At 41.4% G+C, this 22,309-nt stretch overlaps 1 protein-coding gene across 11 annotated transcripts in view; it reads left to right on the forward strand.

Moving 5' to 3' along the window:
• The window catches only part of MARF1 (meiosis regulator and mRNA stability factor 1), a 453,542-nt gene that overhangs the window by 95,307 nt on the left and 335,926 nt on the right, over window positions 1–22,309 (forward strand). For 10 of the 11 annotated variants that reach the window (XR_012235026.1, XR_012235025.1, XM_073591154.1 and 7 more), the window contains 6 exons: window positions 1,523–1,691; window positions 1,799–2,025; window positions 5,356–5,473; window positions 6,020–6,192; window positions 13,294–13,722; window positions 19,848–20,020. Coding sequence is in view for 9 of the 11 variants with exons in the window: in XM_073591154.1 (XP_073447255.1) it covers window positions 1,523–1,691; window positions 1,799–2,025; window positions 5,356–5,473; window positions 6,020–6,192; window positions 13,294–13,722; window positions 19,848–20,020 (1,289 nt within the window). In the remaining 2 variants the exon portion in view is untranslated. The remainder of the gene's footprint in view (window positions 1–1,522; window positions 1,692–1,798; window positions 2,026–5,355; window positions 5,474–6,019; window positions 6,193–13,293; window positions 13,723–19,847; window positions 20,021–22,309) is intronic. The other variant, XM_073591149.1, reaches the window with a different exon arrangement.

Here is a 22,309-nt window from a genome sequence, read left to right on the forward strand (position 1 = left end):
AGAGTTGTGGGAAAAAGTTATATCTTCAAAAAACTCACCATGCCTCTTACTAAATACCTTGGGATGTCTACTTTCCAAGAAGGGGTCATTTGGGGGGGTTTGTACTTTCCTGGCTTGTTAGGGTCTTAGACCCCTTTCACAATGGGGCGGTTTGCAGGCGTTATTGCGCTAAAAATAGCGCCTGCAAACCGCCCCTAAACAGCCTCCGCTGTTTGTTTAGTGTGAAAGCCTGAGGGCTTTCACACTGAAGCGGTGCGCTGGCAAGAGAAGAAAAAATCTCATGTCAGCCGCTTCTTTGGAGCGATGAAGGAGCGGTGTATTTACCGCTCCCAAACCGCTCCTGCCCATTGAAATCAATGGGACAGCGCGGCTATACCGCGGTAATACCGCGGCTATAGCCGCGCTATACGAGGGTTTTTTTAACCCTTTTTCGGCCGCCAGCGGGGGGTTAAAACTGCACCGCTAGCGGCCAAATACCGCAGTAAAACAGCGCTAAATATAGCGCTGTTTTACCGCCGACGCCCCCTACCGCCCCAGTGTGAAAGGGGCTTTAAGAAATAAGAGAGGCCGTCAGTACGTCAGGTCTGATCAATTTTAAGAGAATGGCACCATAGCTTGTGGACTCTACAACTTTCACAAAGACCAAATAATTTACACCAATTTGGGCTATTTTTTACCAAAGATATGTAGTATAACTTTTAGCCAAAATTTATTTAGAAAAATTACTAATTTGCAAAATTTTATAACAAACAAAGAAAATAATTTTTTTTACAGAATTTTCGGTCTTTTTTCTTTTATAGCGCAAAAATTTAAAAAAAACCCAGTGGCGGTTAAATACCACCAAAAGAAAGCTCTATTTGTGTGAAAAAAGGGACAGAAATGTCATATAGGTAGAATGTTGCATGACTGAGTAATTGTCATTCAAAATGTGAGAGCACCAAAAGCTGAAAATTGGACTGGTTAGGAAGGGGGTTTAAGTGCCCAGTGGTTAAAGGGTTTGTAAGCCCTCTTTTTTTTTTTTTTTTCACCTTAATGCATCCTATGCATTAAGGTGAAAAAACACCTGTCAGTGACCTGCCCCGCAGACCCTCCGTTTTACTTGACTGAGCCGGTGCGCTCTTCCTCTGCCTGGGGTTCTCGGATCTTGATTGGATAGATTGATAGCAGTGCAGCCATTGGCTCCCGCTGCTGTCAATAAAATCCAATGGTGCTGGGGGGCGGGGCCAAGTCATACATTTGGTGGCTATGGATGCCAAATGATGGACTCACAATGATGATGGACAATCCCTTTAATATAGCCATGGGAGTTTAATTCCGCTTTGAGGTTTGTTTTAAGACTGTTTTGATATTAATGTATTGAGCTGTGTTTTAAGTCTTGTCAACTCCTTATGTTCATAATTTCATTTAGTCAGTACCTTTTGATATACTTGTGGATGTGCTTCATTAAAAAGATTTTGCCAAGCATAATTGAAATGATTTGAGAAAAATCTAATTGTTTAAATTTTTTATTCTCTTCCTGCAGCCACCTACTAGTAGCGTAAATGATGGAAACAAAATGTGGCCTAATATTCCACCTCCAAGCACCCAGGCTACTGCACTACCCTTGTGCAATGGGTGTGGAACACAGGAAAACGTGAAGGATACGACTATCATGCGAACTAAGCATTTCTTTAAAGCATCACAAAATTGTGGTAAACCTAATTTTCCCTGTGTGCGTGCGCACGTGTGATTTTGTTTTTCTATGAGTAATCTGAACCTTGAATGTGTTTTGTGGTTTAATAAAGTTGCATTTTTATAGGAGCCCCTGAGATGTCATCTGCTGGACAGGTGCAGGAAAATCTTCCCCCTATTGGTGTGTTTTGGGACATTGAAAACTGCTCTGTGCCCAGCGGTCGCTCAGCTGTAACTGTTGTGAAGAGAATTCGTGAACGTTTTTTCAAAGGTCATAGAGAGGCAGAATTCATCTGTGTCTGTGACATCAGTAAGGAAAACAAGGAAGTAATTGAGGAACTAAATAACTGTCAGGTAATATATATATTTTTTTAATGGCCATCCTAATCCTACGTCACCTTCTGATTAGTTATCTCTTGGAACTACAATGGAAATGTTTTCCACACCAACATCCAGGTCAAATTGGAGTCTGTCACTGAGTCAATATGTGGGTTCTGCTTGTTCCAATTGCTTCTGCTACGTTAAACAATAAAATAAATCTGAAATGTCATTCTACAAAGTGAAACCTCCTTGTAGTTATTGCTTCAAGAAGAGATTGCATAACCAGAATCCTCAAGAGGCATAAGATTCCATTAAACATTTTAATTCTCTATTGTATACAAAAATTAAGATTTTAGGTGAAATTAATTAATTTCTTGCGGGGGGGTTTTGATACCAGAAGTAACTATTCCATGGTGTGAATCCTGCATAGACCTACAGTGCATCCGGAAAGTATTCACAGCGCTTCACTGTTTCCACATTTTGTTATGTAACAGCCTTATACCAAAATGGATTGCATTCATTATTTTCCTCAATTCGACAAACAATACCCAATAATGACAATGTGAAAGAAGTTTGTTTCAAATCTTTACAAATTTATTAAAAATGAAAAACAAAAAAAATCCCATGTTCATAAGTCTTCACAGCCTTTGCTCAATACTTTGGTGAACCACCAATTGCAGCCTCAAGTCTTTTTGAGTATGCCTGCTACAAGCTCAGCACACCTATTTTTGGGCAGTTTCTCACACTCTTCTTTGCAGGACCTTTCAAGCTCCATCAGGTTGGATGGGGAGTGTCGGTGCACAGCCAGTTTCAGATCTCTCTAGAGCTTTTCAATTGGGTTCAAGTCTGGGCTCTGGCTGGGCTACTCAGGGACTTTCACTGAGTTGTCCCATAGCCACTCCTTTGTTATCTTGGCTGTGTGCTTAGGGTTGTTGTCCTGTTGGAAGATGAACCTTCACCCCAGTCTGAGGTCCAGAGCAGGCATTCAGCAAGGATGTTTCTGTATATTGCTGCATTCATCTTTCCCTCGATCCTGACTAGTCTCCCAGTTCCTGTCTCTGAAAAACTTCCCCACAGCCTGATGCTGTCACCACAATGCTTCACTGTAAGGGATGGTATTGGCCAGGTTATGAGCAGTGCCTGGTTTCCTCTAGACATGATGCTTGCCATTCAGGCCAAAGAGTTCAATCTTTGTTTCATCGGACCAGAGAATTTTGTTTCTCATGTCCGGAGAATCCTTCAGGTGCCTTTTGGCAAACTCTAGGCGGGCTGTTATGTGGCTTCCGTCTGGCCACTCTACCATGCAGGCCTCGTTGATGAAGTGTTACAGAGAATGGTGGTTCTTCTGGATGGTTCTCCTCTCCCCAGAGAAATGCTGGAGCTCTGTCAGTGACCATCAGGATCTTTTTCCCCTCCCTGAGTAAGGCCCTTCTCTCCCAATTGCTCAGTTTGGCCAGGCAGCCCACTCTAGGAAGAGTCCTGGTGGTTCCAAGCTGCTTCCATTTATGGATGATTGAGACCACTGTGCTCATTGGTACCTTCAATGCTGCAGAATTTTTTTTTTTTTCTGTGCCTCGATACAAATCTGACAGACAATTCCTTGGACTTCAAGGCTTGGTTTGTGCTCTGACATGCACTGTTAACTGTGGGACCTTTGATAGACAGGTGTCTTTCCAAATCATGTCCAATAAACCTGAATGTACCTCTCAGGCTGGGTTCATGCTGGTACGACAAATGCTCCGCCATTGGGAGCACAAGGCATGTGTACAAATAAATGGTTCCCTATGAGAGCCATCTTAACTTATCTGACACAAGTCTGTCCGACTTTGAAAAAGTTTCCTGCACTACTTTGGTCCGACTTTGATCCTACTTCAGCCTATTGAATCTCTTTAAATGTTCGTATTAACTGATCTGACTTTGGAATGCGACTTGTGCTTTGATCTTGAAGGGGAACCCCACGCAAAAAAAGCGTGGAGTCCCCCCTCTTGGAACATACCAGGCCACATGCCCTCAACATCCCCCCTCTTGGAACATACCAGGCCAAATGCCCTTAACGTGGTGGTGGTGGGGGGGGGGGTTGCTTTGGGGCATTCCCAAGGCACCTTGCCCCCATGTTGATGGGTGGCCATGCCTCATGGCTATATAGGTAATGGCACACAGCAGCCCCAGCATTACAGTGGGAGCAAGCGTCAGGAGAAGAGCAGAGGGAGAAGACAGCAAAGAGAACGAACAGCGGAGGATGTCAGTGGAGGGAGAAGAACCAGAGGGAGAAGAAATTGGAAGGAGAATGGACGCTGGCGCTGCTTTAGTAAATTACTTTGTCAAAAACCTGTGTGTTGGTGGTTTTTTTTTTTTTTTTTTTTTGGCTGAATGGGTAGGGGTACTATGTACCCCATACTCATTCACATAGGGTGGGGTCACTTGTTAGAGGGGCTTCCGGATTCGGATAACCCCCCCCCACCCGCAGACTGACAACCACTGGCCAGGGTTGTCGGGAAGAGGCCCTTGTCCTCATCAATAAGACAAGGTGCTTTAGGGTGGGGGGTGCAGAGCCCCACCATGTTGAGGGCATGTGAACTGGTATGCGGGGGTAGGGTGGGGGGGGGTGGTGCGCTTGCTTGTCCCCATCCCCTTTTTCTGACCTGCCGGGCAGCATGCTCGGATAAGGGTTTGGTGTGGATTGTGGGGGGACCCCAGGCCATGGGGGTTCCCCTTAAAATCCAATTCGGACCAAAGGGTCTGGTATGGTCTTGGAGATATATATATGAGTTTCTCCTACAGATTCATACCAGACACAGTGCCTGGTATTGCCGAGATCAAAGTCTGATCCTGTTCATTGAAGTCAGACTTCAAGTAGCAGGGTAGAGTTGGATCCACAGATGTACGACTGTCGTGTCGTACCAGTGTGAACCCAGCCTCAAGGATGATCAGCGGAAACGGGATGCACCTGAGCTCAATTTTGAGTGTCATGGCAAAAGATGTGAGAACTTGTGTACACATGTGATGTGGTTTTGCAAATTAAAAAAAAAAAAAAAAAAACTTCAAACCAACTTCACATTGTCATTATGGGGTATTGTTTGTAGAATTTTGAGGAAAATAATTTTAATCCATTTTGGAATAAGGGTGTAACAACATAACAAAATGTGGAAAAAGCGAAGCGATGTGAATATTTTTGGATGCGCTGTATCTTGGGGTTTTTGGATGTTTTTCAGTTAGTGAGAATGTCATGCATTTTGATATTGGACTATGCATCATGCTATATTTAAATTTTGAATATTTGTTTTGATATGCAAACCACCTCTGAATGACAGATGTCAAATGAGTTGAGGTAATAATTTTTTGGTTTACTTGTCAATCTAACAGGTAACAGTTGCCCATATCAATGCTACAGCAAAGAACGCTGCAGATGATAAACTCCGACAGAGTTTAAGGAGGTTTGCAGATACCCACACTTCTCCAGCAACTGTGGTTTTGGTTTCCAGTAAGTAATTCCCATTTCATAACTGCATGTCTTATTACTTTGCATCTGTCAGTCCATGTCACTTATTATACTATTTAACATGTGATTAGTTTTATTACCATCATCCATCTAACTCTTTTAAAAGGCTACTAAGTTGTTTTCTCAGGTATGAAAGAGTTGAAGGCTTAGGTTTGGGTTAGGGTGTTGGTGAAAGTTCTGCAGTTTGAGACACTGATCTGTCGGATTCAGATATGTTGTATGGCACATGTAAGAATAGCTTACTCTGATAAATTTCATGGTTGTAAATTGATCCCGCTTTATTGCGTTTTTGGAGTTCGATTTGACGTGTGAAAAACGCTGCAATGCAAAGTAATGAAGCCTGCATATCAAAACCTATATGTGTGTGTGTGTGTGTGTGTGTGTGTGTGTGTGTGTGTGTTATGTTGAGGGCAAACTATCAGGAAAGAATGCAAACTTCCATTACTGAACTGATGTGTCAATAAATTGTCAGGAAGGGCAAGGAAATAATCTGTTCTGACTTTATTTTTTTTGTTTTTGGTTTTCTAGCTGATGTAAATTTTGCTCTTGAATTGAGTGACCTGCGTCACAGGCATGGCTTCCATATAATACTTGTACATAAGAATCAAGCCTCAGAAGCCTTGCTTCACCATGCTCATGAACTTATTCGCTTTGAAGAGTTTATCTCTGACCTTCCACCCAGGTTACCCCTCAAACCACAGGTAAGATGTTTTTGTACTACCCAAGGTTGTACATTAGTATCTATCTTCTTTCTTGACGCTTGTCAAATGTAGGCAAGGAAATTAATTTGAGGTATATTCGTTTTGGATTCTAAGTCCTAAATATTAGCATTTGTACCAAATTGTTGGCACACCAAATGTTTAGTGCAGGGTATTTATTTTTGTTTTTACCCTCTTTGCCAACTTTTAAGGGCTTGAAATAAGATTCAACTAGAATGGCAATTGTAACAATATAGGCTGCAACATAATAGTTTTATTTGACATGTGACAGGCCATGTGTCATATCTGTTCATAGACATGCATTGTCAAGCTGCGGCAAGCAAAGCCAGCAGAATAGTAGCCTGCATTAAAGGGTTTTACTCCAGAGATAAAAAGGTAATTCTACCACTTTATAAAAACTCAGGTTTGGCCTCATCTGGAGTGTTCTGGTCACCAATCATCAATGTGCTGAACTGGAGAGTTCAAAGAAGGGCAACAAAATTTAATAAGGTGGCTGGAGGACCTCAAATATGAGGAAAGACTACAAGTGATAAATTTATTCTCCCTGGACAAGACGCTTGAGAGGAGACATATTCAAATATCTGTGTTAATCCCAGTGTGGGTATGAAACTATTCAGTCTCGGGGAGTGTAAGAGGACATGGGGCCACACCATGAGATTGGAAGAGAAGCTGTTTAAAGTGGATGTAAACCCCATTCATGACATTTTGATTTGGGCACATATATCTGTAGTGTTTTCTTATCTCTCTCCAAAGCACTATGTCCTGTAGCTGTCTCTTGCTCCGTAGCTCTGTTATTGGCCTGATAACTTCTCACACGTTCTCTGAGAAGGGAGATATAAGATAGATTAGCAGTCAGTTTGCCGTTTTTAAAGTGGTGTTCCGGACGAAATTATACTTTTTAAATAAAAATACCCCTATAGTACACAAGCTTAATATATTCTAGTAAAGTTAGTCTGTAAACTAAGGTCTGTTTTGTTAGTTTATAGCAGTAGTTTGTTATTTTATAAACTTACAGCAGGCCGTGGCCATCTTAAGTGTGGGCATCTGAAGCCAGACTGTATTTCTTCCTGGATCTCATCCTTGCAGATCTTGCACATGCTCAGTGCAGCATAAGCAGTGTAATAGGTTTCAGGTCAGGTTTCCATAGCAACGGCAGTGTCAGAGGAAGTTGCCGCCCCTTCCCAGAAGGCATTGCAAACAGGAAATGATGCGATGGGCCACGGCCAGGGAGGAGGAAGTGAAAATTGAATACAGCAGATATACAGTAGGTGCTGAGAAAAGGGATGAGCGAGGGATGCTGAACAGTTGTAAAAGTGGGTGGAACTCCACTTTAAGAGCACAGCTCTGCACAATCTTTTCTTCCTTTGCCTATGAGGAGAGGGGGTGTGTGCCTTTGCTCCAATCAGCTGTCTTGGCTGTATGCGAATACTCCACTCTCATTGCTAACCAGGAAGAGAAACTTTAAAGGATTTATACAGATGAAGACAGCAGATATACATGTAAAACTTGTATAGGGAGATTTGTTTATCATCTGAGGCTGTTTGCGTCACTGGGTTTATGTAAGGGTTTACATCCACCTTTAACCTTAAGCTGCGTAGCGGGTTTTTCACTGGGAGGGCGATTAGGATGTGGTACTTTCTTCCCCAATTGGTGCTGTCAACAGGGAGTATTGATAGTTTTAAAAGACTTTGACATGCATCTTAGCAAACGCAATATACAGGGATATGGAAATGATTGTCTACACAAACGCACACCCACACAGGTTGCACTGCATGGACTGTTGTTTTTATTCATCCTTAGCAACTATATATTCCTCAGCAATCGGCAAGCTGTTTATCTGGCCTATGTTTTAGTCCCCATTGCTCTATTTGTTAAAAATAGGTCATCTGTGATTCCTAATGCCTAACCTAACTACCATGAAGCAAGTGTAATAGGACCTTTTAAAGGGGTTGTAAACCTTGTGCATTTTGTGCATTAAGGTGAAAAACCCACCTGTGATGCAGCTGCCCACCAGAGCCCCCCTTTTGCTTACCTGAACCCGGTCTTTCCAGCAACAGGGACTAGCACACCAGCTCCAGCCGGTGTCTTGGATCCTGATTGGATATATTGATAGCAGCGCAGTCATTGGCTACTGGTGATGTCAATCAAATCCAATGACCTGGGGGGCAGGGCCATGTCCTGCTGTCTGTCAATAGACGCAGCAGCAGGTTACGTGTGTGCGCCCGCAAGAGTGCCCCGAGGGGGAGTGGCTCTCCAACGGAGCACTCGAAGAGGAGGAGCCGCCAGGAGCGCCATTGAGGGACCCCCAGAAGAGGAGGATTGTGGCCACTCTGTGCAAAACTAACTGCACAGAGGCGGCAAGTATGACATGTTTTGTTAGATATCCTTTTTAACTTGATATGCTCAAATAGTGTGCTATAATTGGAACAAGCTAGTGAAATCGGGCGGTTACTCATAGTATGCACACATTTATATTTTATTTCTTTAGTATGATTCCATGTTAAATACAAAATGCATATCTCAGGGTGGCTTCCCACGGCCTTTTGTGCTTTTGCTAAAAAGCAGCTGACCCACAGTTTTTTTGTTTTTTTTTTTTCCTGCGGGTTAGCTGCACTTTGCAATAGAATTCTTTAGAGATTTTGTGGTTTCAGAAAGCACAGCAAAATTTCTACATGCTGCATTTTTGACACTCTTTTTGAAACCACACCAAAAGCGCAAAACCATAGTCTATAGAAAGGCGCAGCTAACAGCATGAAAACCGCATGTTAGCTGTGCTTTTAGCAAAAGTGCAGCGGAGGCAGTGTGAAGCTGCCCTATTTGAAGGCGGATTAAAAATGCATGTGGTGTGTTTAGTTTGATTTTTTTTTTTTTTTTTTTTTGTGCATTTTCTGCGTGCCAAACTCCCAGGATGCATCTTTTGAAACGGACATTTTCTTCAAAACAAACGCAAATTTTTTCCTTATGTTTTTTAGCAAGGTTAAAAGTGAGCAAAAATGCATTAGTGTGAACGCAGCCTTGGTTGTACAATACAAGACACAGGCTGAATATTCATAGACCCTGGGTTACAGGCTGCTACCTTAAGGTGTATTGGACACTGGTAAAGCTTTCAGTAATGCCCCTCTTGTGTGTACTTACCGCTATAAACCTACCGCACTCCTAAGCCTTTTTCTTTTTTTTTTTTTTGCTAGTGCTCTGTATCTCGTCCCTGTTGTACAAAAGTTTCTATGCTTTGCTTCTGCTTATTTAGTTTGCATTTATTTGTTCAATCAACTCTTCAATCAACTATTCACTGCCTTCTATAACAGAAGCAGTGCAACCTTGGTTATAGATTTGGGACGGTTCACCACTCCCTTCATCCATTTCCACACCCCACTGTAAGTACGCCACAGGGAAATGCCCTCAATGGCAGAAACCAGGCACAAAGGAATTGTGACAAAAGCTCAGGCAAACATTTGCTCTGCCAATAAGTTGCAAAGGAAAAACTACTGTGACACTGCTTCTCTTGCGTCAGAAGAACCCTGTTTTAACACCAGTCTTTGCATTGTCTGCAGCAATGTCAGAATTTCTAATGGTCTTAATTCAGCCATCACTGTCAAGAGCCCAAAGCACCAGGATTCCTCCCTATCTCCTCCTGCCCGAGTCAGAAGTGGCACTACCTCACTTAGAAGAGGTGGACATAAACTTTGAAGAGGATGCAGTGGGAGACTTTTTACCCCATCCACTGCATGCTATGGCTTCATGCAACGTGCTTGTCAATGTAGATATGTTCACTTATGCTGAGCACAAAAGCCTCAGTATAGTCGCATTTGATTCTCCTCAATTTCACCAGAGGCCTGTGAAGTCAAGTTACTTCCCATCCTCGGACAAATAGAATGGGCAGTTTGTTGGTTGTGTTTTCACCCCTCCGAGCATCATATGCAGTATAAATGGGGGGGCAGAAATCATTAACCGATGGACTGATCCAGTAGTAGACCCTGTTGTCTATCCTGAATATCTTACTGTACCTATAGAAGATGTTACTTAATTTAAGGATTCTGAAGACAGAAACTTTGAGTCTTTTTTAAAAGGCTCTTTACTTTTGCAGGTCCAGCCATGCAACCAGCTATTGCTGCAGTTTTTTGGTTTGTCAAACTGCCGCTAATTGGACTAGGGCTCGCATTTCTAGCCAGAAACTCAGTCTCTTATAGTTTTTAAACCTGAAGCTTCCTATAAGATGCCTAATTCATGTGCCCCTTTTTAAAGGATGATGTGTTTTGGTGAGGCACTTGACAAGTTATAGGACGTCACCAGAGCAAAGGTCTTCCTTTCACAGCAGAAAGCTCCAAAAATCCCTCCCCAGGGGATTATACCTCCTCCAAAACCAGAGCACCTTCAGGCTTCGGTTTCAAAGCTGAATATTAAAAGGAATGGAAAATATCTGCTGTAAAGGCCAGCCAACATCCCAAACTAGAGTACGCGTGTGGTTTCCCCTAACGGGCGGGACTTTAAAGGCATGGACTCGTGAAGCAAACCATATTATAAAAAGTTATAAATTTTATTAGATGCATTTAGTTTTAAATGTAGTAATCTAAAATAAAAAAAACATATTTTCAACAACAGAACATACCCCAACAGTGTCCCTCCATCCAACCACCCAATAGCAACAAATAGATCAAGGCAAAAAGCCAATGTATGCGATATTCTATACTCGCATGCCCAAAAAAGGCAGCCGAGAACGATGGATCAGGAGAAAATGGCCAAAGAAAGCAGGTAAATAAAAACAGGAAAAAATTGGGAGAAAGAGCTTCCTGGTTGCTGGGGCGGGGAGTGCTTTGCCTGCTATCTTTGGCCATTCTGGCCATTATCTCCTGATCCACCGTTCTCGGCTGCCTTTTCTGGGCATGTGAGTATAGAATATCACATACATGGCTTGGCTTTTTGCCTTGATCTATTTGTTGCTATTGGGTGGTTGGATAGAGGGACACTGTTGTTGTGTTCTGTTGTTGAAAATGTGTATTTTCTATTTTAGATTACTACATTTAAAACTAAATGCATATCTAAATATCCCTGAAGGAGATGTGTCTCTCTAACGCGTAGGAAACATTTATGCATTATGGCTACATGCTTATACCCTTTATGAAGAGTCTTCCATGATTTTTCTGGAATACTCTGCATTTGAGAGCTGCTTTGTACAGATTTTTCTATATGTATGTATGAATTTTACGTTTTTTTTTTCGTCTAGTATCTAATAAAATATATAACTTTTTATAATATTGTTTGCTTCACGACTCCATGCCTTTAAAGTCCCGCCCGTTAGGGGAAATCAGTTTCAAAGTTGAAACTAAGCTCTGCCATTCCGCACAAGACTTCAAACACAAAGCCTTCTCTACAATCAATGAGCGCCCTCATTGAGAGCTTGTGGGGGGTATCTGTTACTGTTTTGCATTCATCTGGGTCACAGATGTGCCAGACATATGGGCTCAATCTGTGGTTTCAAAGGGGTACAAAATAGTTTTCAACGCTAATCATTTTTTTTTCGTCTCCAAATAAACTGGAGTCTGTCCAAGGACAGTGAGATATACAGACTGGTATGATCATATACGAAGTCCAACATGAACCAAAAGGTATGATGTCAATTCACATAGACTGAACCAGTAAATATAATTCATTTAAAGTCAATGATCAAAGATGTTTCTTGAGGTAACACAGTTGTTTAGAAACTGCCACCGTCACCCAAACACACTGCCTCTTACCCTCGGATGGATATAAACAAGCAAGGATTTATTTCAGTACAGCTCCTCAGTGGCATGGGTGTGTATACTGCAGAGCCTCCACAATATTCGTTACACAGTTAGAAAAAGAAACTCCTCATAGTGCAGACATATTGTATCAAAAATAAAAGGCAATTGCACTCACAGTTCAGGAGAGATTTGCAAGCAAGTTTAGAGGAAACGACCAGTGTTGACGCCCCTGACAATGTCTTTGATTACGAAACGTGTAGGGAGGAGCCGGTAACATGTGGCACCACCTGTGTGCTGGGACGCAGCGGCCATTTCATGGGTTGGAAACGCTGGCCATTTCCTCTAACTTGCTTGCAAATCTCTCCTGGAATGTGAGTGTAATTACCTCCTTTATTTTTGATACAATAAAATAATTCTTCTTCTCCTCAGACATTCATGATGCCTTCCTCCATATTCCCATTTACCCACCCTGTCAGTGTTGTCTTGAACTTTGCAGGGGAGACCCTTCCAATCTGTCACACTGCCATTTGGCCTGTTCCCTGCACTCAGTATTCAAAAAAGGTGCTTGAACCCCTTCTCCCATCCTTTTGAGAACTGCAGACTTTTAAGTCATAGGGCAGTGGTCATCAACCCTGTCCTCAGGGCTCACTAACAGGCCAGGTTTGCAAGATAACTGAAATACATCACAGGTGATATCATTTGCTGCTGATTGCAGGATTCTAGTCTACATCTCCCCTAAGGTAATACATAAAACCTGGCCTGTTAGTGGGCCCTGAGGACAGGGTTGATGACCACTGTCATAGGGTACCTAGGCTACCATCTTTTGAAGGATTAATCTCCCTCACAACTGTCTGCAATGGAGTATACCTATTCAGATTTTCAATGTCTGCAAACTTTTCTTCACCTGCAATACCTAGGCTTCTTGTCTTTAAAGCTGGTTACCTTGTTGCTCAACCTTCTGATTCATTGCTTGGGGACATTCCAAGGCCTATTAATATCAATCTTTCCAAATTTTAGATCTTGGACTACAATACAGGGCATGGACCTCTCTGTTCCTGTGGTGGTTTGTATTGCTTGCCCCCAAAAAAATGTATTTCATGGTATAGGGCTATAGAGGTATGCCCAAGGAGGGAAAGTCCAAAAGCTTTGCCAATCACCTGAAGGTAGAAGCCTATACCAAGGGGGGCTATGAATATCTGATTATCCAGTAATATATAATGTACTCCTCCAAGATATGGACTTTACAAGTAAGCCAACTCCTCTAAGTTTCCTAGTAATGGCTAGTATTCTCTGTTAGCTAGTTTTAGATGTTATGTTTGCTATCTAATGGTGTTTTGTAATTGCCACCTTTTTGTTACTCCAGCAGTGCCATACTCTATTGTATGTCTACAACTTGCCAACAAACAAAGATGCAAAAAGTATCAACAATCGCCTTCGACGCCTTTCTGACAACTGTGGGGGGAAAGTGATGAGTATTTCTGGCAGTAGCGCCATCCTCCGGTTTATCAATCAAGAGAGCGCAGAGCGGGCACAGAAACGCATGGAGAACGAAGATGTGTTTGGTAACCGTATCACTGTTTCGTTCGTACCTAAAAATCATGATGTAACTGAAGCAAAGACCTCCATCTGCGCTCTCGGTGACAAATCAAAGTCTCCCAAAAAAGTAAATAAGAATACCAAACTGTGCCTCATTGCTAGAGATCAGCAAGAAACCTCCCAAAATGCCAAAGCCTCTGCCAGCAAGACTGCTTACAGCTCTGGGGGCAAAAACTCAAATGTGAAAAGTTTGCAGGTAAACAACTTTTTGGTTTGTTCGTTCTTTCTCCCCTAAGGTTAAAGTGGAACTAAAGTTCTTCTGTCAAAAACTGCAGGCAGGCTGTTCTGCTAGAAAAGAAATCAACCTGTCTGTTTACAGCCTTCTTTGGAATGTACACTGAGCTGCGTAAGCACAGCTCTGTTTGCATTCCGGCACCATTCCTGTGTACCGCAATGAATGCACTCCTAAAACTCTAACGCTTTGCATCTAATGCCCCTTTCACACAGCCATTCCAGTCAAGTCCGCCTATCCAGTTTTTCAGGTGGATTTGATCAGAAGGTCCATGCCAGACTTCTCTGTTTACACCTGCCTCACTCCGGGTTCGGTCGGGTCCACAAAAAAATAAAGTACTTTTGTTGTCATCTGTTTAGGCAGAGTAAATCACAGGAGTCTGTTTACTTCCGGCAGGCCCTAGAGCAGAGCAGGCTCTGTCTGTGTCCGCTCTGCAGAAACTTAGTGGACAAATGTGTCCTGTGTAAAAGATGTGTATACTTGCTTGTCCAGTCCGCTCTGGTCATGTGATCTGCAGCTCCATCTTGCTTGTGTCTAGGAGAGCAGTTAGCACATGGGAGCCTATGAGTCATGTGACCGCTCCTTTTAATTGCTTTGTCAAGTGCTCCCTCTGCTCCCACTCACACAGGGGATCACTTGACCGGAGTGGACTAAAATAGTTAAGGATACACCTTTCTTTTGTGTGTGGGTTTTTTTTTTTTCTTCAGATTGGGTAGAAAGGGTTGACTTCTGTCATCCTAATACTGTGTGGACAGTTGGCAATGTCACGCGCGGACAAAAAAATGTTGCTGGCTAAATTGTCAAGTGAAAATGAGCCACCATTAACACTTAAGGCATTTATCTGATTGTTTTCCTATGTCTTGCTATGCTTTACTATACCTGACTACGTAATATTTGATTCTAATTGTGCCCTTTCACACTTGAATGCTCAGTTACCAATTAAAAGTGCATGAGCTGTGGTGTTTGGTTTTGTTTGTTTTTTTTTTTTTTTTAATTCACATGTTTTTGACCCAATAGACTTCAATGGTAATGTGCGATATGTGCATTTTGGCACCTAAATTCCACTCCTATAGAAATGCTTTTCTCTTGCCCAGGAAACCAACTCCTGAAGCTTGATTCGTGGGCAAAAACACCTTTTAAAGCTCCTGTAAAAGCTTGAAAATCACCAAAATTACTCTGTATTCACATCTGATCAGGACATAGGCCAACTGAAGGGCTGGAAAAGTGGGCTTTGAAAACAGAAGAATTATTGCAACCATTACTTGGGTTTAGATATTCAAAGTGTTTGTATAGCCAAAACTTGTACTTGCAGTATATTTTAGTAGCGTGTAGTAGAGGTTAAAGCCCTTGTCAGTTTGCTTCTTGCATTGTTGGGTATCCTGCAGGGTGGATATTGCATCACATCACATCATTTCATTACTTGGACACAGCAGGAAGTGAGAATCTCTAGAAAGTGATGGAAATTCTCATCTTGAAAAGGTGTCTAAGATTTTCTTACTATTCCTGTCTATGTAACAAATTTTGGATTTTCTTTCTGTCCCAGTGGCGATGGTCAAAGTGTGAATCTCCCCAGCAGAGAAACAGACAGTAATAGGGACTTAACCTCTTCCCTACTCCTACCAAAAATACAAAAATTTTAATTTTAATCAACATCTACACAGATATCGTTGGAGGAAACTGTATCTGTCATACATACTGTGGATCCTGCAGGACTTTGACTAGATTCTTAACCTGCAGAAAGTGTTACTATCAACTGGAGTATCTGCACCTGATCCTTGGTACACACTGGACGTCAAAAGTCCTTTTTCACCCTGGGGAAGTGAAGCCACTTAAAGCCTGCTACACACTATCAGTTTTTTTTTTTTCAACCCAGTGGGCTAAATGGGGGTGGGGGGTGGGATCCTGTACTAAGTCTGATGTTAGTACAGTGATCTCCCCTGCTGAGCTATTTGTGTTCTGGTGGGGGTGGCCCTCTTGCCAGAACACACAGGTCAGTACTTTCAGCCATTGACAGAAGAACGTTGATCGGATGCCGGCTGGCAGACTTTTTGGTCAAGCCCCTTTGACAAAAGCTGGCATCTGTTTAACCGGCTGCTGTACACATGGACATAATGTCGAGCCGAACGATACCACCCGTTCGTTCAGTTCAGGTTTGTGCCTTTTTAGTCCTGTAGCAGACTGACTCCTTGCTTCTGTGTGAGATTCTTTGGGTGTAACGTTGGCTTCTCTGGGATCTGTGTTTTTTTGCTTAGTTGAACTCCAGGAAACTAAAATACAGCACAAACTATTGTAGATGTAGAATAAATTGCCTTGGTCTCTGGATATGCTAATTGTCTGGGCCCCCAAAGACAGGCTATTTTTGGTGGCTTTTGGACCCAGCTCTTCAGGAAAGTCCATTCTTTTCATAATTCTGGAGCATGCTTACCATAGATTCCAAACTGTTAGACTGAGGAAAAGTTCTGGGCACTGTGAGAGTGCAGGGGTCTTCATTGTCAGAGAAGCTTTTGACTTCCAATCAGTATCTTGAAACTAGGGGGTATTGGGTTGTCACTTTTAACCTTTTAAGTGATTTGTTGAGGGAGCTCCTAATATTTGTATCTAGTTAAGCGTCAGGGCTATGAAGTATAGCCACCATCAGGGAGGACCAATTGCAAAGATTTTTTGTTCAGTGGGTCACCTATGTGGCTTCCCCTGTCAAAATGAGATTTGAATTTGGTGCTTTTGATTCTGATATTGCCTCCCTTTACCATGATATAGTCTTGCCCTTTTTGTGCCTTTCACCAGTTTACCAGTTCACAATGTTTGGGTCTATTTCTCTGTCATGGTATCTTTTCAGGTAAACAGCGCTGGAAGATTACCCTTTCATGTCAAAGTTTCTCGGCTGTGAGCATTTCTTGGTCATTTGGCAAAAGGCATCGGTTTCCTAAGTTTGTAGGTTTGCTACGAAGTCTTCAGTTATATTTTCCCAGATAGATGTGTTGGCCGCCGCTGATGCCAGCTTTGAGTAATGTCAGGGCTGGGCTCATCCCTTCCTTCTCAGAGCTCTGTGCTCTGCTGTTGGTTTAATTGCCAGTACTCTTCATTCCACAGTGACTCACTGGTCTTCATTTCCTGTTCATCAGCTAGCCCTGCTGGCCGTTTAAACTGCCTGGATCAGATGATCTGTGCCTTCGCCTGGTCAACATTAGGGATGGGTGAACGGTTCGGACCGAGCATAAGTTTGTGCCGAACTTTGGTTGTTCGGATGTTCTGCGAACACTGAATAATATGCGGTGTTCGGGGCAAATTCGAAAGTCGCTGGAACACCGTTAAAGTTTATGGGACACTAACATGAAAAATCAAAAGTGTTCATTTTAAAGGCTTATATGCAAGTTATTGTCCTAAAAAGTGTTTGTTTTTATAATTTAAAAAAGGCTGTTTTTTCGGGAGCAGTGAAAATTTATTTATTTTTTAATGCTTAAAGTGAAACAATAAAAATTAAATATTCCTTTAAATATTGTGCGGGGGGGGGGGGGGGTGTGGGGGCGTGGGTATAGTATGCCTGTCAAGTAGTGCATTTTGCCTGTGTTTAGAACAGCACCAGCAAAATGACATTTCTAAAGGAAAAATTGTCATTTAAAACTGATCGTGGCTTTAATGAATTGTCGGGTCCCAGCAATATAGATAACTCATTGAAAAAAAGGGCATGGGCTCCCCCCCAGTCCATTACCAGGCTCTTTGGGTCTGGTATGAATATTAAGGGGAATGCCGAACCAAAAAGGGGGCCCTACGCCATATTTTTCTTTTTTTTTTTTTTTTTTTATAATTTTGGCACAGGGTTCCCCTTAATTTCCATATCAGACCCAAAGAGCCTGGTAATGGACTGGGGGGGGGGATCCCATGCTCTAATTCTTCCTTCTTCTTTCCTTCCTTCCTTCCTTCCTTCCTTCCTTCCTTCCTTCCTTCCTTCTTCTTTCCTTCCTTCTTCCTTCTTCTCTCCTTCCTTCTTCTTTCCTTCCTTCTTCCTTCTTCTTTCCTTCCTTCTTCCTCCTTCTTCTTTCCTTCCTTCTTCCTTCTTCTTTCCTTCCTTCTTCCTTCTTCTTCTTTTCTTCCTTCTTCTTTCCTTCCTTCTTCCTTCTTCTTTCCTTCCTTCTTCCTTCTTCTTTCCTTCCTTCTTCCTTCTTCTTTCCTTCCTTCTTCCTTCTTCTTTCCTTCCTTCTTCCTTCTTCCTTCTTCTTTCCTTCCTTCTTCTTTCCTTCCTTCTTCCTTCTTCTTTCCTTCCTTCTTCCTTCTTCTTTCCTTCCTTCTTCCTTCTTCTTTCCTTCCTTCCTTCTTCTTTCCTTCCTTCCTTCTTCTTTCCTTCCTTCCTTCTTCTTTCCTTCCTTCCTTCTTCTTTCCTTCCTTCTTCCTCCTTCTTTCCTTCCTTCTTCCTTCTTCTTTTCTTCCTTCCTTCTTCCTTCTTCTTTTCTTCCTTCCTTCTTCCTTCTTCTTTTCTTCCTTCCTTCTTCCTTCTTCTTTTCTTCCTTCCTTCTTCCTTCTTCTTTTCTTCCTTCCTTCTTTCCTTCCTTCTTCCTTCTTCTTCTTTCCTTCCTTCTTCCTTCTTCTTTTCTTCCTTCCTTCTTTCCTTCCTTCTTCCTTCTCAATGAGCTTTATCTATATTGCCGAGACCCGACAATTCGTTACAGCCGTGATTAGTTTTAGATGACAATTTTTTTTCTTCAGAAATGTAATTTTGCTGTGGTACTGTTCTAAACACGGGAAAAATGCGCCACTTTACAGGCATACTATAGACACCCCTAGGCACAATATTTAAAGGAATATTTCATTTTTATTTAACTTTAAGCATTAAAAAAAAAATCACTGCTCCCGAAAAAATGGCCGTTTTTAAAAAGAAAATGTTTGTTTGTTTTTTTTTTTTTTGCACTGATGCATGTCCCCTGGGGCAGGACCCAGGTCCCCAAACACTTTTTATGACAATAACTTGCATATAAGCCTTTAAAATTAGCACTTTTGTTTATTCATGTTCGTGTCCCATAGACTTTAATGGTGTTTGTGTGTTCTGACTTCCCTTCTGGTTCTTGATTCTGTTTACTGTCTCTACTACGCTGATTTCTAGATTCCTTTTTCACTGGCTTTTTCCGACTACCCGCTCTGGTTATCGAACCTTGGCTATGTTTTAACTATGTTTGCTCTGTTTGTACCATTTTTACCATTTATTAAAAAAAAAAAAAAAAAAAAAAAAACAAAAAAAAAACATAAACACTTTATAACTGCACTTCTGTCTGTCCAATTCATGTTTTCTGACAAGTAAGCTGCATGCAGTCCCTTGTTCTCGTTGGGGTACATGTTTAGTCTGTTTTTCACCCTTCGGTTGGACTGCTTTTGGATCTCCAATTCAAGAATTCTGTGGTTCAATGGACAGTAAAGAGAATTTTTGTACTGTATGTTAAATCCTTTTGGAGTCCATTAGGGACATGGGCCCCACTGCTGTGTTTTAAAGCCTTTTGCTCTTGGTGCTGCTTTCTAGGAAACTGAAGCATACTGGTCATGGCAGTGGTTATATCAATGTTGGCCTAGAGCCCCAACACTCTCAAGGTGTGGTGGTGGTGTTACCAACCTCAAACTTTTTAACTGTATATATTTCATCTGAAGGTTTCCATTAATGGAAATCGCCTAGTGCTCACTGGTAGCAAGACACCTTCTGGTCTGGGTTCACACATGCGAATTGGATGTGGTTTTCCCCGCATCTAATTCGCATGACAGAGTGTGACTGGCTGCCAATGGAGCCGGTTCACACAGCTCCGCGCAGGCCAAGGTCCGCATTTAAAAAGGGTCCTGTGCGTCTTCGGTTCCGATTCAGGTGCGAATTCAAGCAAAAATTTGCACCTAAATCGGTGAACAGTGATGCACTGGACCCCATGCTGTGAGCTGCGGCCACAGCATATGTGAACTCTGCCTTTAAATCAGCTCATTTTTACCTTTTTCTAATTTGGTAATCCTGCATCATGACCTTTTAAGTAACATTGTTTGTTTTTAACAACGGATCTACTTTAACGCCCTTTAAATGTTTAAAGGCCAATGTTTAACAACTTCTTCCCCCTTTTCCACAGGAGCTGTGCCAAATACAGTCCAAAGCTTCTAGCAAGCTGAATCCATACCCAGAAGACAAAAAGAAAAATGGAGATAGGTCAAACTCCATATTTAGCAACACTTCGGTTTCTAGCCAGGTGTTGGTCACCACAAAAAGTGCTGAACTAGAAGATGTGCTTACAAATGTAAAAAAGTATGTTTCAGAATATTTAAATCTGGTTTTTACTCAATTTCGCTCTTATGCTTTTGTAGGGTTTCTTGTTGGGTTTTTATTCCCTGAAGTTTTTACAGTGCCTTGAAAAATTATTCGTACCCCTTGAAATTTTCCACATTTTGTCATGCAAATGTGTTCAGATTTTGTGCGATAGACCAACTCAAAGTGACACAATTGTGAAGTTGAAGGAAAATGATAAATGTTGTTCAAATTTTTTTTACATATCAATATCTGAAAAGTGTGGCATGCATTTGAATTCAGCCCCTTTACTCTGATATTTGAGAAATTCCCAAATAAATGTGTACCTGAAAACAGGGTGACACTGTAGGTGCACAAGTAACAATGTGCCAATGTCCAGATATTGAACTTGTGAAATCTTATCAACTAAAAAATGGACTTTGAAGGGACACAGGTATGTTAACTATAAAAGGTAAAATGGTTTTATTTAGGTATGGTCTACAAAGAATAAGAACAATTGATATAAGTAGATACGTAGAACAAAAAATATATGTTGGCATCTAATTATTTTCTACCCTACAAACAACCAGGACACCACTTAGTGTGATACAAAGACTCATTCAGAAACAAGTGGGGAACAAATTCCCAAGCAGGTGTTCCAATTATGGATATAAGGAAGCAGGTTGTGGGTCGAATTGTAGGTCCGGGTAGATGTTTTCTTAAAAGCTCGACATGTTGCGCATATGAAAAACTCTTCTTCAGGAACTGAGAGGTTCTGCTGGGTATACATAAAGTAGATCAATAAATATATTATATATCAATAGATGCAAACTTTTGCTCCAGCCGAGTATGGTGACCGCATGGAAACCCCATAAAGGAAACTGGTCACTTGGGGGCAGAACGGCAAAGCTAGGTAGCTGAGGGACCAAATATATCATAGTACAGGAGTTAAGTTATATATTTATAAATATGGCTTAATACAGGATAAACCATATATTCCCCAAAGTAATAATAAAAAGGGGACCAAATTGTCTTAGATAAATTGCAGAGGTATTAATTGTTAATTGAAAAACCGGTTGGGGCTACACAAAAAATATTGAATTAGGGGTAATAATATAGGGGAGGGAAACCTAATGCATTTCCTAATTGCACAATATAGAAAATGGTATATAGCAATAGAAACCAAGAAAACATAGCTTACCATGTAATAGTCAAGCATGATGAAAAAAGGAGATAAATATAGTATCTCAGCCGATAGATTAAAAATCTAATTGTTTGTGAAAAACCAGCAGTTTAGAAAAACGCTGTAGAGGCACCATATGTAGCTTGGTATCTCAAGTTGGAGATAAACGTATATAAGTTTTCATATAAAATTTCCTGAGTAGCAATGAATTAATGGCTTGAAGGGGTGAGAACTTATAAGATATATAAAAAAAAAAAAACGGAGAGAAAAAAAAAAATATAGAGCGTTTTGGAAGCACTATTAAATGATAACCAATGTCCCTCAATGGGGGTCAGTGTGTAAGAAAACAGTGATGGCTTACCTAAAGTCTAATTCAGGAGGGCTATAACATGAGGTGCAACTCATAGTGGTTAGTCAGCATCTGCTGACAATACAGGCTGAGCTGTGTATGTTTATAGGTCCCCCACCGAGAGCCAAGAAGGCGCCCCGTGTCCCCGTCAATCGCCGCACATCTGGCCAGAGGAGAGGACAGGCTGTGTGGCGCTGTGCGATCAAACTAGCCAGCTGAAGGCCATAGAGCCAGCCAAGCGATCAGGACCAGGAGAAAAAATATGAGAACAGGAACAAGGATGGAGCAAATAAACATACAATATAATTAACAAGGCACAGAAGAATGGATATACTTATGAAAATTCAATAATAATACATTATACAAGTATCCAGATATATAGTTTAATAGAGTTGATGATAAAATTTATAAAACAGGGAAAATCTTATTAATGAATTAACTTATTCATAGTTAGTTTTAATTTGACAGTTGACCTGTTCTACTTAATCGACATCATAGTCAAAATGAACCATTTATTTATAGATATATTTATTTATTTTCTCTCCGTTTTTTCTTTTTTTTTTTTTTTTTTTTTAATCTTATAGGTTTTCAGCCATTAATTCATTGCTACCCAGGAAATTCTCTATATGAAAACGTATATATGTTTATCCCCAACTGGAGATACCTGGCTACATATGGTGCCTCTACAGCGTTTTTCTACACTGCTGGTTTTTCACAATTAGATTTTTAGTCTATCAGCTGAGATCTATATTTATCTCCTTTTTTCATCATGTTTGAA

The sequence above is a fragment of the Aquarana catesbeiana genome, linkage group LG06 (genome assembly GCF_042186555.1).
Source record: "Aquarana catesbeiana isolate 2022-GZ linkage group LG06, ASM4218655v1, whole genome shotgun sequence".
NCBI classification, from domain to species: Eukaryota; Metazoa; Chordata; class Amphibia; order Anura; family Ranidae; genus Aquarana; species Aquarana catesbeiana.